The 17,565-nt window shown below is 40.7% G+C and overlaps 1 protein-coding gene across 1 annotated transcript; it reads left to right on the forward strand.

Annotated features, from left to right (window-relative positions):
- The first annotated feature begins 11,655 nt into the window (after positions 1–11,655).
- On the forward strand, positions 11,656–15,989 carry gch2 (GTP cyclohydrolase 2). Its single transcript, XM_055042459.1, has 6 exons — positions 11,656–12,099; positions 13,386–13,495; positions 13,580–13,635; positions 14,065–14,096; positions 15,022–15,106; positions 15,311–15,989. Exons 1-6 carry the CDS (start codon positions 11,802–11,804, stop codon positions 15,438–15,440), a joined length of 711 nt encoding a protein of 236 aa, XP_054898434.1. The 5' UTR covers positions 11,656–11,801; the 3' UTR covers positions 15,441–15,989.
- Positions 15,990–17,565: the final 1,576 nt, after the last annotated feature.

A 17,565-nucleotide genomic window follows, 5' to 3' on the forward strand; every position in this document is an offset into this window, starting at 1 on the left:
ACGGAAGGTCGGCCGTTTCCTCACAATACCGCCGCCTACAGGCAGGTAAAAATGTCGATTCTTGGAAATGTATTTTTTTAAATCAATGTATGGTGTACAATTATAAAATATTAGTTATGGATTTTTTTTGTTTTTACTAGATATTGTAAATTGTACTTGATTTCTTTTCCTTGCAATTCAACTTAATACAAAAAGAAAGTCAAGTGTGCTGCCAAAGTGTTTTAATTGAATATTGAATATCTAGACATTTAACTTTTTACACAGCAATAAACAACATACAGAAATAATTTAGTCTGCAACACAAAATGGGCCTTGATAATTTGCCAAAACACAACAGTTGTGTCAGATTTGATTGACAGTTCCTATTAAAGTGAAAGGCACCGGGGAATCCCAGATGTGGCAGCACTTTACTCTAGCGGTTGCTCGCTCTACAATGATCCGCAGCCAAGCGATGGTCTGGGTCTCCTCTGTCTCTTCCTTGCTGAACTGACCAGGATGCCTAAATGGTGGAATGATGAGTTTGGCTCCATCTTCATGAAGGAGGTGTTGAATGAGGAAGTCTTTATCTGCCATGACTTCATCTCCCAGCTCAAGCAGAGGAAGGATTCCACTGACCTTCGTTATTTCTTTGTCGGAGATGCAGCCTGTGTACAACGCTGAAATAAATGTCACCAACCCACAGGGAGCAACTCCAATCAGCCCTTTCAGAGTGGTGTGATTCTTGTAGGCAGAGAACGTTTCAGACTGTAAGGTGAGGCATGATGGCATTTCCAGAGCAACTTCTGTGCAGTTCAAGATGACACGGACATTTGGAGAGAACTTCAGAAATTTCTGAGGCATACTGGCTTTTACCTTCTCACGACTAATCCACAGGTTGATGGAAGAGAACACAATGAAGAGGTAGTTGGCCCAGGTGATGGTCACTCGGCTGACAGTAGCTATGCTGACTTGAAACATGTCAGCAATGAGCTGCTCCTTCATGCCCCCTGAATGAGTACATCAGGAACTCATCAATCAGAGGCATGCAGCAGGCAGGGCTGGCTTCAGCACATGCTTCCTCTCCAAGTTTCTGTGCTCTGGTCCAGTACACCAGGCGTGATGCAGAGGGTGCAATGGACTCCCAGAAGATCCGGAACACACATTCAGATGGAAATCCACTTTTTGAAGTCTGGCCTCCAACTCCTTAATATAATCCAGAGCTTCATTAAGTGAACCTGTAAAACCACAAAATAAAATAGCAAAACATACAGTTAGCAATAAGTTTTAATTATATATTTAAAACATTACTTCTGTGAAGATCAATACATCAGTGGCGGAGCAAGAGGGGTGGCCGGGGTGGCACTTGCCACCCCCAACAGACCCCTGGCAACCCCTAGTGCCACCCCACTGGTAATGGTCATTTTAAAATATAATATTTATGAGATCGGCAAAGATTTGCCAGGAAAACTGTAATTTCCGACTGTCCCTGAAGGCAGCCCGATGCCCGACGCTGTTCATTGGTTAAACTGACATGTGGGTCCTGCTTGATCCAAAACACATTTAGAGTAACACCGTCAGGAGTTTTGCAGGTATTTACATTTTACCGCTCAGCGGTAACCGCTGTTACCTTCCTAATGAGAGGCGGCACTTGTCATACATTTCTAAAAAAATAAATAAATGGTTGTGCACCGCTGCGTAGTGCCTCGTTTATTATATTAGCCATGCTAGTGCTGATAGATCGTGTTTTAAACAGATTCTTTTAACATATGTTTTAGTGACATGCTGCCCTGTAATGTTTTATATCTCCCAGCTCTTGCTTGAAATGTGTGGTAAGAATATGAGAAAAACCATTAAGTTTTATTATGACTGAAATGTAAGTCGGCTATGTCATATGAAAGCTTTGAATTATAACCTAACTAGTTATATTAATTAATTTTAATTAATGCATTTTTAATTTAGTATTTTAGCTAGCTACAGAAAACTAAAAACTATAGTTCAAATAATAGTTAAAGTAGTGTTGTGTCTGCCAAACAGTGATGGAGTGTAAATACCAGGCTGTCTTATTTTGTGTAGAGCCCAAATGAAGAGAAAAGGGAATATCTCCCAGTTCTTCTTAAAGAGGCAAAAACCAGGGCCAGACCAGGACCAGACAGAACCCTGCAGCAGTGACCAGGACCAGACAGAACCCTGCAGCAGTGACCAGGACCAGACAGAACCCTGCAGCAGTGACCAGGACCAGACAGAACCCTGCAGCAGTGACCAGGACCAGACAGAACCCTGCAGCAGTGACCAGGACCAGACAGAACCCTGCAGCAGTGACCAGGACCAGACAGAACCCTGCAGCAGTGACCAACCTGGAGAATCCAGCCAGGAGACTCCAGGCCCAAGTGGATCACCAGCGAGTTAGAGGCTGTGACAGAAAGTTATTAAGTATTAAAATCCAATAAACCTAATTCTAAAGGTTAGCATGATGCTTTTTGCATTTTTTATTGTGTGTGTTTATGCATTTCCAATTAAGTTCCAGAGAGAGATGAGGGTGATACAGATTCAGAGTCAGACTCTGGGGAGGAAGACAGTGAAGCAGGAGGAAATGGCACTGAACTGCCCCCACCCAGCACAACCTATTGCACACCAGAAGCACCAGTTTATTTATTTATTTATTTTTGAGAATTTGTTTTTGGTCATATTCTGGGCTCTGAGTTTACATTTACATGTTCACTGTTCCATAGTGCCGTTTAACGTCTTGTTTGGTCTTGGCAAATCTTTGTTAAATAAACCATTTTAATTTGAGTGTGTGTGAGAAAGTATTTGTTTCCTTTCGTTCATCATTTGTATATGGACCCCTCTGATAAAGCCTTGCTCACCCTTTGGCCACCCCTTGAAAAAAAGTCTAGCTTCGCCACTGCAATACATGTTGTGAGTCGGAGCATGTATGTATACAGCCATTGACATAATCTTTCCACAATATACATAACCTCATAATTTCATTATTATGTGATAATAATAATAATAATATAGCAACATTTATATTTTACTGAAATTATCTTACATGGAAAATATATACAATATACTATCTTTTACCTGCGGGTGGATGTGCCGTGTAGTCATGGTCCGCAGTAGCATCTTCAGCCTGGCTAGCTTTCTGATAGAGGACAAACTGCCGTTTCTTAGCCCTCTCGAAAGCAGACTCTCTCATTGCCGGTGCAGTGAAGTTATTCCAGGCAAACAGGGAAGGAACAGCTCCACTTTTAAGGCGGCTGATGGTGGATCCGCTAACAAAATCCTCCGGTGTGAAGTAGCGGCTACATACGAAAGTGCTCCCCGTCTTTATGCAAAAGTCCGGACCTTCATCTCTTCGGATCGCCCGTTGGTCCGGATCCATCGGGAACGCATGATATGACAGATAAGGCTGTTTTCTTGCCCCACATGAACAACCAGGGACTGAACAAAAACAACTGCGCCGAGACTGAGCCATTTTCCTAGCCTTTAAATGCTAACGCTATATCCACCGGAAGTTATCCAACCCCACATCCGCCCCGGACCCGCGCATGCGCACATCCGCCCCGGACCCGCGCATGCGCACATCCGCCCCGGACCCGCGCATGCGCACATCCGCCCCGGACCCGCGCATGCGCACATCCGCCCCGGACCCGCGCATGCGCACATCCGCCCCAGACCAGTGCATGCGCACATCCGGCCCGGCGCATGCGCACATCCGGCCCGGCCCCGCGCATGCGCACAACCGGCCCGGCCCCGCGCATGCGCACATCCGCCTTGGCTCGGCGCATGCGCACATCCGCCCCAGCCCCGCGCATGCGCACATGGTGCTTTACATCATAAACACAAAACACAAAGGCATGCGCACAACCTCCCGGCCCCAGCGCATGCGCACAACCTCCCGGCCCCAGCGCATGCGCACAACCTCCCGGGCCCCGCGCATGCGCACAACCTCCCGGGCCCCGCGCATGCGCACAACCGCACCGGCCCCTGCGGGTGGATGTGCTGTGTAGTCATAGTCCGCAGTAGCATCTTCAGCCTGGCTAGCTTTCTGAGAGAGGACAAGCTGCCGTTTCTTAGCCTTCTCGAAAGCAGACTCTCTCATTGTCGGTGCAGTGAAGTGATTCCAGCCAAACAGGGAAGGAACAGCTCCACTTTTAAGGCGGCTGGTGGTGGATCCGCTAACAAAATCCTCCGGTGTGAAGTGGCGGCTACATACGAAAGTGTTCCCCGTCTTTGTGCAAAAGTCCGGACCTTCATCTCTTCGGATCGCCTGGATCCACTGCCTCCGTTGGTCCTGGTCCGTCGGGAACGCATGATATGACAGATAAGACAGTTTTCTTGCCCGACATGAACAACCAGAGACTGAACAAAAACAACTGTGCCGAGACTGAGCCATTTTCCTGGCCTTTTAATGCTAATGCTATTACCACCGGAAGTTGTCCAACGCCACATCCGCTTTCAAACCCGGGAGGCTTGAAAAAAGGTCTATTTATTAGTCGATGCTTCATTCACCACTCACTAGTGATATCTGCTGGTGAAACTGCAACAGCCTCGTCACTCAGTTCCAACTTCCAACAATTAGTAAATGCAATATTGTCACAAAATCTTCATCAAACTCATGTTTAGTAACAGGAGAATCAATTAAATCATATTTAATTGTCATATGTTTTAATTATTAAAATGATTTGTAGCCAATCTAATCCTAGTATATGTTGAATGTCAGTGGTTGTGTTGGGTTTTCTTTTATGTCATAGACTGATTTGACAATAAAGACATTTAACGTTTTAGTGTCTTGGGAGTGCAGTGCTTGCTGGGGCTTTTTCTTGGATTTCTAATTGGCTCTGATTCCTTATATTTAGCTACATGCAAAATTTTAGTCTTGCAACAGCAATAAGTCTGTTTCTGCTGTGCAAGACTGATACATCTTTGCTGGTCAGACTACAAATAATAGTGGACATTTCCAGAAGCATGTTGACTTACATTGACTTGCTTCATTTAGTATGCTAAACATAGCTACTAAAAAAATGTTCAAAAATGCTTATTTTAGTTACTAGGCTAATGTTAGCATATTGCGTTATTACCACTAGTAGGATGAGGGTTATCACTGGCATGTTGATTAACTCAAAATTTTAGGTACAAAGCTAATGTTAGCATGACAGCAATCACTAGCATGTAGATGAGCAGCATGTTGACTCTATCAATCAATCAAATTTTATTTGTATAGCACATTTCAGCTACAAGGCATTTCAAAGTGCTTTACATCATAAACACAAAGGCATGCAACATAGAATAAAATACCAAGTTTTTTTTTTTTTTTTTTTTTCCTCCTCTTTCTTCCCCCTTCCCTTTGACACGGAATTTAAGCGCCTGTTACCGCCGGACTCTGCCGTCCGTTTAACCACGGGTATTCGTCGGGCCCCGTTCCCCACAACAGGAAAAAAAAAATTACATACATATCCACAAAATCAAATCCATACATATTACATTTCAAATGCAACTCTAAACAGGTGGGTTTTTACTTGAGATTTGAAGGAAGTCAGGGTTTCCGCTGTTTTACAGTTTTCTGGAAATTTGTTCCAAATTTTTGGTGCATAGATGCTGAAAGCTGCTTCTCCTCTTTTGGTTCTGGTTCTGGGGATGCACAGCAGACCAGAACCAGAAGACCTGAGAGGTCTGGAAGGTTGATACAACAACAGCAGATCTTTGATGTATTGTGGTGCTAAACCATTCAGTGATTTATAAACTAACAACAGTATTTTAAAATCTATTCTTTGAGCTACAGGGAGCCAGTGGAGGGACTTTAAAACTGGTGTTATGTGCTCTATTTTCCTGGTTCTAGTGAGAACGCGAGCAGCAGCGTTCTGGATCAGCTGCAGCTGTTTGATTGATTTGTTGGACAGGCCTGTGAAGATGCTGTTGCAATAATCAATGCGACTAAAGACAAACGCATGGATGAGTTTCTCTAGATCTGGCTGAGACATTAGTCCTCTAATCCTGGAGATGTTCTTCAGGTGATAGAAGGCTGATTTTGTTACTGTCTTTATGTGGCTCTGGAGGTTCAAGTCCAAGTCCATCACTACTCCCAGGTGTCGGGCCTGATCGCTAGGTTTTAGTTGTAATAACTGAAGCTGTGCATTGACTCTGGTTCTGCCACAGTCCGTATTTATATGAATATCATTGAATACTTTTACGAGGGCAGTCTCCGTGCTGTGGTGAGCACGAAAACCAGACTGGAAAGTGTCAAAGCAGTTGGTCATCATGAGGAAACTATTTGATTGTTTACACACAGTTTTTTCAATCATTTTGCTGATGAATGGGAGGTTGGAGATTGGCCTGTAATTCTGCAGTAGTGATTTGTCCAGATTGTTCTTTTTTAACAGTGGTTTGATGACTGCTGTTTTCAAAGCCTGGGGGAAAACGCCTGATGTAAGCGATGAGTTTACTATTTGGATCAGATCAGTAGCAATAACAGGTAGGACTTTCTTAAAGAAATGTGTGGGAAGGACATCCAGACAGCAGGAGCTTGAACTTAATTGACTTATAATTTCTTCTAGAGTTTTATAATTAAGTAGTTGAAAATGGGTCATTTTTTCTGTATTTGTTTTGTTTTGGTACAGCAATGGTTCTGGCTTTGAAGTTGATGTGCAGATTAATCCTCTGATTTTTTGGATTTTCTCTGAAAAGAAATCAGAAAACTTGTTACAGGCAGCATTAGATTGGAGTTCAGGTGGTAACGTCATAGGAGGGTTTGTGAGCCTGTCAACTGTTGCAAATAAAGTTCGAGCATTATTGATGTTTTTGTTTATGACATCTGCAAAGAAAGCCTCCCTTCCATGTTTTAGTGTTAAGTGATAGTTACGTAGTTTTTCTTTGTAGATGTCGTGATGAACGTGAAGTTGAGTTTTACGCCATTGTCGTTCTGCTCTGCGGCAGACTTGTCTTGCAGACCGAACTATTTGTGCATTTCTCCATGGAGATTTCTTCCTACCAGACACAACTTTTACTTTAATTGGAGCAATGGAATCAATGATATATGAAACTTTAGACTGAAAATCATCTACCAACTTATCTACATCATTACAGCTTAAGGGTGAGGAGGAAGAATAGATTTGATTAAATGTTTCTGCTGTGTTTTCTGTGAAAGAACGTTTTGTGACAGTAGCTGTTTGTCCAAGTGGGTCAAAGAATAAAGAACCTTCAAAGATAACAGCGAAGTGATCCGACAGGGCGACATCAGTTACAGAGACATTGGAAATATTCACACCCTTACTGATAACCAGGTCCAGTGTGTGTCCTTGAGTGTGTGTTGCTTGTTTGACATGTTGTGTTAAACCAAAATTTTCTAAAATATCAGAGAGCTTTTTTGCTCCTCTGTTTTCGGGTTTGTCCACATGAATGTTAAAATCACCAACAATTATTAAACAATCATAATCAATGCATATGAGAGAAAGAAGATCATTCAAGTCAGTAAAGAAATTTTCCACATATGCTGGAGTTTTGTATAAAGTTAGTGTCAAAGTTCGTTTGAAGCCTTTAACCTGAATTCCAAGATACTCAAAAGATGTGAAATGACCGAAAGAGATTTTACTACAGTTTATGGTATTTTTAAATATAGAAGCCACGCCTCCTCCTTTTTTATGTTTTCTATTCTCACTTAAAAAATTGTAGTCAGGAGGCGCTGATTCAATTAGTACAATTTGGTCATTATCGTCATTCAACCATGTTTCTGTCAGAAACATAACATCAACATTATACTCAGTGATGAAATTATTAATTAACAGAGCTTTAGCACAGAGTGATCTGATATTTAAAAGAGCTACTTTAAGTGGCTTGGAGGCCAAAAGATTTTCAGTCTGAGGTTCCTTTAGGCAGGGGATCACTCTGAGGTTTGAATTAGGACCGCTGTATTTCATATTTCTGGTTTTTGTAAATTTTCTTGTAGTGATCCGGACAGGTAATGTCCTGTTCTGCAGAACCCGGGGGCCAGACACATTCTGGATGGAGACAGGTGTAAAGATAATATCTGGTCCCCAGCCTCAGACCTCAGAAACGCAGAGTGATGGATCCTCTGGGAAGTCAAGGGCAGGTTGCTTAAATGTAGTGAGGTCTGCTACGTGAGTGCTAAGGAGAGACGTGCCGAGGTGAACCAGTTGAACCTGTTGATACTAGCAGTCCTGTCATACGCCTTTCAAATAAAGGCCACTAGAGCCAACAAAACCATTGTGCAAAACACTTGCAAATGACAGGATTATAAGAGTAATATACGATTTACAGTAATGAGGTGCTTTGAAAGAAGCATTCATGCAGCTGTTATAATGACCATATTCTTATCTCAACTCTAGCATGTTGTAAACTAATCAGAAAACATTACAGCTCAAATTAAAACAAGAACATATTAACAGCTCAGAGCCTTGTCTCTGCCTTCATTTGTATGAGCCTCATCATTTTTGAAAGTTTCCTTTGTCACTGCAATGTAGTGCTTTTGCTTGTTTCTTTTGTGTTTTCCTTTCCAGCAATGCACTTTGAATTGTCCTGCAGCTGTAAGCGTGATATACTAAATTGCTTCTCTTTGCCTTAAAATGTAGCATTCATAAACACTTTGTAGATTTTGTACATTAGGAGAAATTTCTTTGAAAACTTGGAAAATTGTTAGCTAGTAGGCACTGATTAAGTACAATATTATTATTTTTACTATTTTCTACAATTAGTATGTAGTAGAATGGTTTCTTTAAGAGCCCAATGAGCTGCTGACGACATCATGTGATGAACCAGACCCTCCTCTTTTGCCAAACCACCCTCTTCAGTCAAGAAAGAGTACATCTACAAACATCGATTTTCTGCAGATTTTCATCTGGATTTAGTTTTGAACTTTGACTGGGCCATTCCAACACATGAAAATGCTTTGATCTTAATCATAGTTCTGCTGTATTCTTAGCATTAGTGTCTCAATGGAAGGCGATCCTCCAGTCATATCCTTGATTGCCTCTACCAGTTTTTCTTCTAGAATCTCCCAGTATTTAGTTCCATACTATACCAGTTAAACTTCATTTTATCATGAAGTTTAACTGGTGCTTGCTGAAGAAAACCATCCTCATAATAACCAGTTGCAGCCTAATGGCACAGTTCATCATCATTTGCATAATGGTGCATAACTGCATAAAATTCGAGATAGAAAAAGGTAAAAACACATGTAAATGAAAAGACTTGAAAAAAGATAGGAAACTTATATAAAAAAATGAACCAGACATAAACGCATTTGTGTGAAAGGAAAACCAAAAATTGTGATCCATTTACACATGAAATATTTAAGCATATTTCATGTGCTTGAATATATAATTTGTCAGAAATAAGCTAAGAAAATCTGGTAAATTAAATTATAAACATGATGGAAAGTTCTTTTTTAAAGTAAGTGGTGCATTTTAAATGTATTGATTTATTTGATCCATCTATTCATTATCAGTTTTATTTTTAATGATGTCATGTTTGTTCCCCCATAACTTAAAATGGTCTCAAGAAAAAATGCAAGCCACACTTTTCAGGAGTTTTTCTTTATTATTATTTTTATTAATAATATTATTATTGAGAAATGTGTACAGCGTTCCTTTCAATGACAAGTCATAACGAAAATATGACAAAAAATTTCAAGGCTGAAAGGATAGGAACCTTTATGTCATGTTCTGAGGAAGTCTTTCAACCCACATGCAGAAACAATCAGCGGACAAACAGAATAAAAAATACACTGAGACCGTGATGCCTGAAGAAGAGACTGGATTATTAACTGCAGATTTGATACTGATATTCTGTAAATGATGAAATAACCGTCTTGCAGCCAAGAGGAGGGATGTGGAAGTTAGGTGAGATTCCACCTGGTTCTGTTTGACCGACTGAGTTTTGGTTTGGTGGAATTAGGATCCAAAGATGGGTAATCCCAGCAAGTCTCACAGGAGACTGAATAGGAGGAGGCATTCAATGAGGGAACAGTCCAGTAGTTTCAGATACTTCTCGGGCAAGGTGACGTCAACCTGGAGCCACAGGTAGAATCACTTCCTGAAAACACTGAGCGGTACTCAAGGGAAACAGAACCATTCAACCTACAGACTAACAGTCTTGGTTAATCATCAGAACTCAAATTATTCTCCAACAGCTGCTCCAAACTGAGCAGCAAAGATCCTGATGTGAACAGGAGGTCTCACAGGCAAACTCACAAGGCGGAACCCAAGTAGCATAAAGTAAAGCTTTATGAGGGGATAAAGTGGTACTGTGATTGCAGCACACTAATCAGGACTTCTTTACAGACTTTATTTTTGCTGGTTCTCTTTGTTCGTTTTTCCTCCTCCATCCACAATAAATCACAGTTTAGCACTTTAGTTTTAGTTTTTCTGAGTTTGATTCTGGATGAAACCCACTATAATTGAACTTTTCCACGCTACTGATTTGAGCCCTCAATTCAACAGTTTTAACAGCTTGATGTGATGCAGTAGATTGGAGGAAGTATTACCCACCTGAACATATGACAGTAGAAGAGGTTGCACTCTCCACAGCAGATCTTGCTTCTAACACAAGTGGCTTCCTCAGGAAGTAAAGTCTGTTTAATATAACCTTTGGTGTTAGTTTTGTAAGGTCGCAAGAAAGTTCAATTCTGCTCACATTTGACCAGCACTCTTTGTTTCACATATTGGGGCTTTTATACCTTTCAGCACAACAATCAGGACTTTTTATAGATTTTCTTTTTGCTGGTTCTCTTTGGCAGATTTGGAGATTAGCCTGAATCTGACCAATTTCAGATGATGGATGTTCACACACAGAGTGAGGAGCTGCTTGAGACGATGCTTTACAATATATTCCTTAGATGTTTCACTTAGAAACTTCACTATTAACCTGCATTTTATTCATTAATGTTCCCTAACAAACACTTCCATTAGGTGTCTGGAGTAAGAGATTAAAAGTGTCTGATTAAAACACACTACATGCTACACCTTTACATTTTAATCAGTGAAAGTAGATTATTATTTCCTGAACAGTTACTTTGTATTGATTAATGACATAAAACCCAAGTGAAATACAACAAAGTTTGTGGTTGTAACGTGACAAAATTGTGGAGATGTTCAAGGGATGAAAGACTTGTGTGAGGCACCGCATGCATGAAAATTCTCTTTAAGTTCATAAGGTTACATCTTCAGTGCATTCGTGTATCTCTTTAATCTATAATTTAATTTTAAAGGGAGTAATCTGCAAATCTATACCTAATTCAAAGGTTGGTTGGATGCTGAAAGGTTCATCCCTGTGGGAGATCGGTTTATCTATCATTTTTAATTATTCACAGAAGTTGGAATTTAGTCAGGAGTGCCTGCCACTGTGAAACCAGTCATCTTAATCTTAACTTTGACCTCCCCCCCCCCCAACCCCCTTAAAAAAAAGGGTATCATGAGGCTCGTGAGTTTTTTAAGGGACTAAGTGTGGTAAGATATAATATAACCTGAACAAATCATTTGGAGATACGCTTAATGCATTATGCGTCAAGTGATGCCAGATGCAGAAAATCTCCTGCACGCTTAACCTCGCGATTCAAAGCGGGGAGTGTCTGTGATGACACTGCTGCTGGTTTTTGACGTAGGTGCCGCAAACCTGGCGAGTGGTCAGCAGTGTGCGCTGCGCTCCTGGCAGGCTTTATAAAAGCAGAGCGCACCGAGAGCGCACGGAGTCCAGCAGCCCAGCTCAGCTTCTATTCTTCTGCTGCTGCTCTTTACTCTGCTTTCTCCTCTTGTTTTCCAAAAAGAAACCTTTTTTTAATTCTTATTATTATTATTTAAATCAGAACCGACATGAATTCTCACTGCAACGGGAAAGTCGGAGAAACCGCAGTGGAGGAGTTCCACTGCAACAACGGCTTCGGCGACCTCATCATCGACACCAAGAAGTCCGCCGTTGTCCACCGCAAGCATGAGACGTCCCGCAAGGAGGCCGAGGACGAGTCCCGCTTACCCGCGCTGGAGGCCGCCTACACCAGCATCCTGCGGCACCTGGGAGAGGACACGGACCGGGACGGTCTGTTGCGCACGCCGCTGCGCGCCGCCAAGGCCATCCAGTTCCTCACCAAGGGCTACCATGAGACCATCGATGGTGAGTTTGACATCTGGGTCCTCGGACAGGACAGGGGTTGGGTTTGTGTCGTTGTTGTAAAGGCAACAGCAGCAAAAAAAAAAAAAGATTTTCTTGTCATTTGCAAGAAAATGAGTTCTGACTTTAAAAAAAAAGAAGTTAATTGGTCACAAGTAACTGCATAAAATTTGTCAAATATATTTTTGTTATGTTTGCTCAATTTGACTTAAAAATAAATTAACTTTTCTCTAAATAAACATTATTTGTTTCAATGTAAGAAAAAAAAAGGTCAACTGAAATCTAAACTTTTGTAAAATAATTTCAGTCGTGATTAAATTTTTTTGTGGTTTTTGCACTGCAGGTCATCCTGCTAATGTAGAACCTAACTGGTTAAACTAAATACCCATTGAACCATCAAAACTTTGACCACAAAATCTATGGGGTCAAGTTCACATGGCAGGTTCACTTTTTTTTTTAGCTTAGTTAAATGTAGTAAAGACACAGAAGAAGGAGATAAATAAATTCTAAAATTGGTTTGGATGATTTCATGTTACCATGATGTAATTGTCAGTTATGTGTGGCTTAATATATATTTATTTGATAAGATTTTAAACATTGTACTACAGCATACTTTGAAGTTGGTAGAGATGGAGATTAGGATTAGAGGGTTAACCCAAACATTTACAGGAAATTACAAGATTTCTAGGTCATTGCATTCCTGCCTTTATTTCATTTTGTCGCAATGAAATATTGTTTTTACTAGAAAATTCACCTTTGAGTTTCCAGAAAACATGTCTAATTGGTTTTCTCTTTTAAAGTGAAACAATGTGGTGGAAACAGTGTTGGAAAATCACAACATTCAGTTCTTGGGAGAAAAAAGAGCACTGATAACCTGGAAACAGGTGGAACCGCAGGTCCCAAAGCAATCTCCAATTAAGCAAAAAATGGTGCAGTTTAGACACCCATTCCTGGCCCAGCAACCAGCATATCAAATTGACTGGTGCATTTACTACATCAGCTATTCAGACTAAGCAACATCCACATTGTGCCTCCACACACAATACACAGTAATAGATTCATGTGGATAAGAGATGATGAGCTCTTGGAAAAAAATTTACCCTTTTTGCAGCACTTTGAAAATCAACAATACTTTACTGCCAGCCGTAGAAAACAGCTGATGTGATGCCTAACGTTGAAAGGGAGTCCCAGAGAGAGAGAGCCATATTAGCCAGATCAAAAACCTTTCACTGGTTACTAATGCAAGATTTCTGCATCTCTTATGAATAATCTATTTTATTACCCTGCAGACATCCTGAACAACGCCATATTTGATGAGGACCACGATGAGATGGTGATTGTGAAGGACATAGATGTGTTTTCCCTGTGCGAACATCATTTGGTACCATTTTTTGGAAAGGTAACGCCTTCATTTATGTTTGAAGCACCCATTGGCGACCTGGTAGGTCCTCTGGTGACCTCTGCTCCTCTGCTCTCCCTCCAGGTTCACATTGGCTACATCCCAAACAAAAAAGTGGTGGGGCTCAGCAAGCTGGCAAGGTAATACTGGGTGACTGCATTCTTCTGTTATCTTAGTGCTTTGAGTCTGAGCCCGCTGGCCATCAGATAGTCTCTTCCTCTAGCAGAATGACAGGCACAAGTCGAGATGCTTTCTCATGGCTTAGAGCCATGAGAAATATTCTTTCAGACCAGTCGGAATCGTAGTTATTATTCCAGCCTCTTTTGTTTCCTCCTTTCCTCTTGAAAATCAGAGAGGATCTGAACCGACAAACCTGGGATAACTGCAACAGAACTTGCCCTCGAGAACTCTGTATGGTGAATGATTCACAGATAAAGAAGCTGTACAGTTCGGAGACCCCACTGGCCAAAGGATCGATGCGAGTTTGTGTTTATCTGAAAGATTAATCATTATTACACCTGATCTATAAGCAGCCTTCTCTGTTTTTTTGTGTGTTTCTCCTTCTGTAGGATTGTGGAGATCTTCAGCCGCCGACTTCAGGGTAGGTAGAAAACCGTGAAACTGCAAAAACTTTAAATTCACTTCAAACAATGTTTGCAACATTTTCTCACAACAAAAAGGGTCCGCTGTTTAAATCTTGCAGGAGGTTTGTAGGTTTTCCCTGCGTGCTCCCTAGACGTACTTTAGGCAGCTAGCCCTTTAAGTTGAGCCTGTGTCCAGAGTGTACACCGCCTTGAGATAAAACCCACCCATAAGGATGCATTCACACCAGTCCTGCTTTGTCCACTTTAACCCATTTGTAAGCTGTTTGACAAGAAAGTCTGGTTTAATTGGGGAGGTGTGAATGTGCAATCGAACTCTGGTGTGCCTAAAATCCTCGGTCTCAGATCTGTTGAAGTAAACTCTGGATACATATATGGATGCAGCCAGACTGGAGATCACATCAAAAGTAGGAAGTGGACAATAGCACAGGGCATTCTGGGTACATACAACTAAAACAAACACTGCAATGAGAAATGGCTCACAGTCTTTGACCAAAGACAAAAGAGAAATTCTGCAACCGCTAAAATCTGACGCTACTCCATTTTGGTTTAAAATTTAAGAGTAAGTAAGTTGTGCTCAGTGTTTTCTCTAAGGCCTTTGTGTTGTTTTGATTAGTGGTTCTTGGTGCAGCGCCACCACAGGCGAGGAGGGGAACATGTTTCTCGACACTGCATTATGTCAAGAAACATGTTTCCCTCTTCGCCGCTGAAAATGTAACAAATGTTGCAATTTTGGTCCCCAACTGGATTATCAAAACACCCTAAGCAGAGTTTGAAAACTGATTAATAGATGTTTCCGATTGTAAAGCACAGTGGAGGTTTCATCTTAATTTAGTTTAGAAGAATTGTTTTTTGATTAATCTGTGATATCATAAAATACTCATCAAAAAATTAATGTTCTGGCTCATTTTGTTTCTTTTTTAGTTCAAGAGCGTCTGACGAAGCAGATCGCCATGGGCATATGTGATGCGCTGCAGCCAAAAGGTGTGGCTGTCGTCGTAGAAGCAGCGTAAGTTCACACACAAAGAGTTTCCCCCAAGAATAAAACAAATACGATTTTGTCAGGGGTAATAAAGCTGCCTGTGTAAATTCTTCCTGCTTTTATAAGTGGAACATTCTGTGACGTTCCCCTTTAACTGCACCGCCCTCAGGCTTTCTGCAGCTCTAAGTCCGAGCGTTCACTCTTTCTTTCTGTGTGCGTTTGTGTGGCCAGTCACATGTGCATGGTGATGCGCGGTGTCCAGAAGATGAACAGCCGCACGGTGACGAGCACCATGCTGGGAGTTTACCTCGAGGACCCCAAGACCCGAGAGGAGTTCCTGGCTCTGGCGATGCGCGCCTAACGGACCTCAATCCGCTCTTCATTCCCGAGCCGCCGCAGCGGATAGAAAGCCACGGATTCACTGTGGGTTCTGCTTGTGACACCTGATGGGGAAGAGACATGAAGTTGGTGCAATGACCTCCAGCCTGTTGAGTTAACCTCAAAACGCTGAAGCCTGAGAGATTTCCGTTGAAATCACTGTGAACCCAACAAGCAAATTCTAGGTGCCTTTATTACTCATTATACATTCTTGCACGGCAATATTGTTGTTATGAAATATGTAACCTGAGTGCAATACTGTAACATGGCAACTTAAGATATGTAACAGTTATTTGTCTTATTGTTTTTCTTTCCAATGGGAATTTCATTGGTGCTTTTCCAAAGTGTTATTTACGTAATCCAAACTTCTTTGTCATTTATATACATTTGTAAAACCTTTGAATTTTAGTGACATTTTGCGACATCAAACAAACATCTAAAGATGAAAGAGTCCAGCCAATCAATGTAAATCTGTGATCAAAGGTAATATTGTCTTCTGAAGTCTTAAATAAAGCTTTCTGAACATTAAGAACATTGTTGACTGTTTTTTTGTCCTATAATATTCTGTTTTATAAATGTCATGCTTTATTTATAAATTGGCTTTTTAAAAATAACACATGACTCACCAAAGTGTTCAATATCAGAAATATAAGATACATGAACAATAAATAATGTCAGTTATGTATTGAATTAAAATTATATTTTTCACCTGGATTTAAAGGGGTTTTATTATGTAACAAAGCATTTTTGAGCTCTATATTATGTTGTAATGTTACTCCCTCATCATAAAAATACCTAGCATGTTCCTTTGATTTTTTGTCTTGCATGTTTAAAGGGGCAGTATTATGTGTTTTCCAGGTACATAATGCCATTTTATTGCACAATCTATTTTTATAAAAAATAATGCACATATCAAACATGATTTAAAAGAAACTGGATTTCACAATTCTATGTGTTGAAATTAACCTGTCTCTTTAAAAAGCTCCTTTTATTCCTAAGAGGTGAAGATTCCACCTTCAGTAAGTCATCACAATGTTTCTCTGTACAGATTTTCACTGAGAAGTAGCTCATATTTCCATGAATGAAATCTACTGGATTATTCAAGTTCATCAAATAAGTAAAGCATTTTCCGCTACAGCAGTTAACTGTGGTTTCAGAGCCCTTCAAAAATGATTCATCCCAAAGGCAAATTAAATGTAACTTACATAATTTCGGCATCTTTGGAGAGTCTCCAGTAGCAGTCAGTCACACAATAAATCTGAACAGGCCTCTGGCTAAAGTCTTTTGTGAATAGCAATCGTCTGACTGTCAAAATATGCTGGAGATGATATTGTTGTACAGCAACATGTCTTAGAAGACACCGTCAGTTGTCGAAAAGTTCTGCTAATCCACCTCATTTGCTTTTGCCACCCCTCTTTAAATCCCAGTTTGTTGGAAAGTTAAAAAGGAAGAACAACAAAAATCTTCCAGCAGTACAGCATCCAAAACCATAACCAAAAAATGTCCAAACAGTCGATCACTCAAAATAAAAAAACAACTAAAGCCTACAAAAACTTCTAATCAAACTCAACATGCTGCCACCAAAACTTTACATCAACCAAATCTACTTTTGGGTGTTTACTAAAGGATCACTAGGTAGAAAATGTAAACAATACGACAACATGTCAGTGGAAACAAGAAAGATGTATTTGAAATCAAATTATATTTGTGGATGAACTTTACCCACCATTACGTTTTAGTTAGCCATTAATTAGGTTTTTACTGCAAATTAATCAGAGCTTACTTCGCAGTACATTATAGTCCCTGTCTGAACAGGAGATTTGATGCTGCTTTAGTCTTTTCAATAAAACACGACTGTGCTCACGTATCCACAGGCCTGAGGCAGAGCAAGCCCTTTAAATATCAAAGAGGGAGACCTGTGAACTACAACCTCCACTCAGGGATTGGGGAGGGTCATTGCTGACAGTAACACAGACAGTTTCTAAATGTGATTATATCAGGCTAAACCAATTATTGAAACACAAAGAGGAATAAAGTCCATGCTGTGCGTAAGAGGCTAAAATTATACCCAGTTATGGCTGCAGGTGTATAAATTGTTTTGACAAATA

Source organism: Poeciliopsis prolifica, unplaced genomic scaffold (assembly GCF_027474105.1).
Source record: "Poeciliopsis prolifica strain line A6 unplaced genomic scaffold, Auburn_PproV2 SCAFFOLD018, whole genome shotgun sequence".
Lineage (NCBI taxonomy): Eukaryota > Metazoa > Chordata > Actinopteri > Cyprinodontiformes > Poeciliidae > Poeciliopsis > Poeciliopsis prolifica.

Bases quoted from the DNA above. Each gene is read 5' to 3' on its own strand.
- gch2 (XM_055042459.1), top strand. From the start codon at position 11,802: ATGAATTCTCACTGCAACGGGAAAGTCGGAGAAACCGCAGTGGAGGAG. The intron at 13,636-14,064 runs GTAATACTGGGT...CTCCTTCTGTAG, and splicing joins GGGCTCAGCAAGCTGGCAAG to GATTGTGGAGATCTTCAGCC. The intron at 14,097-15,021 runs GTAGGTAGAAAA...TTTCTTTTTTAG, and splicing joins CTTCAGCCGCCGACTTCAGG to TTCAAGAGCGTCTGACGAAG.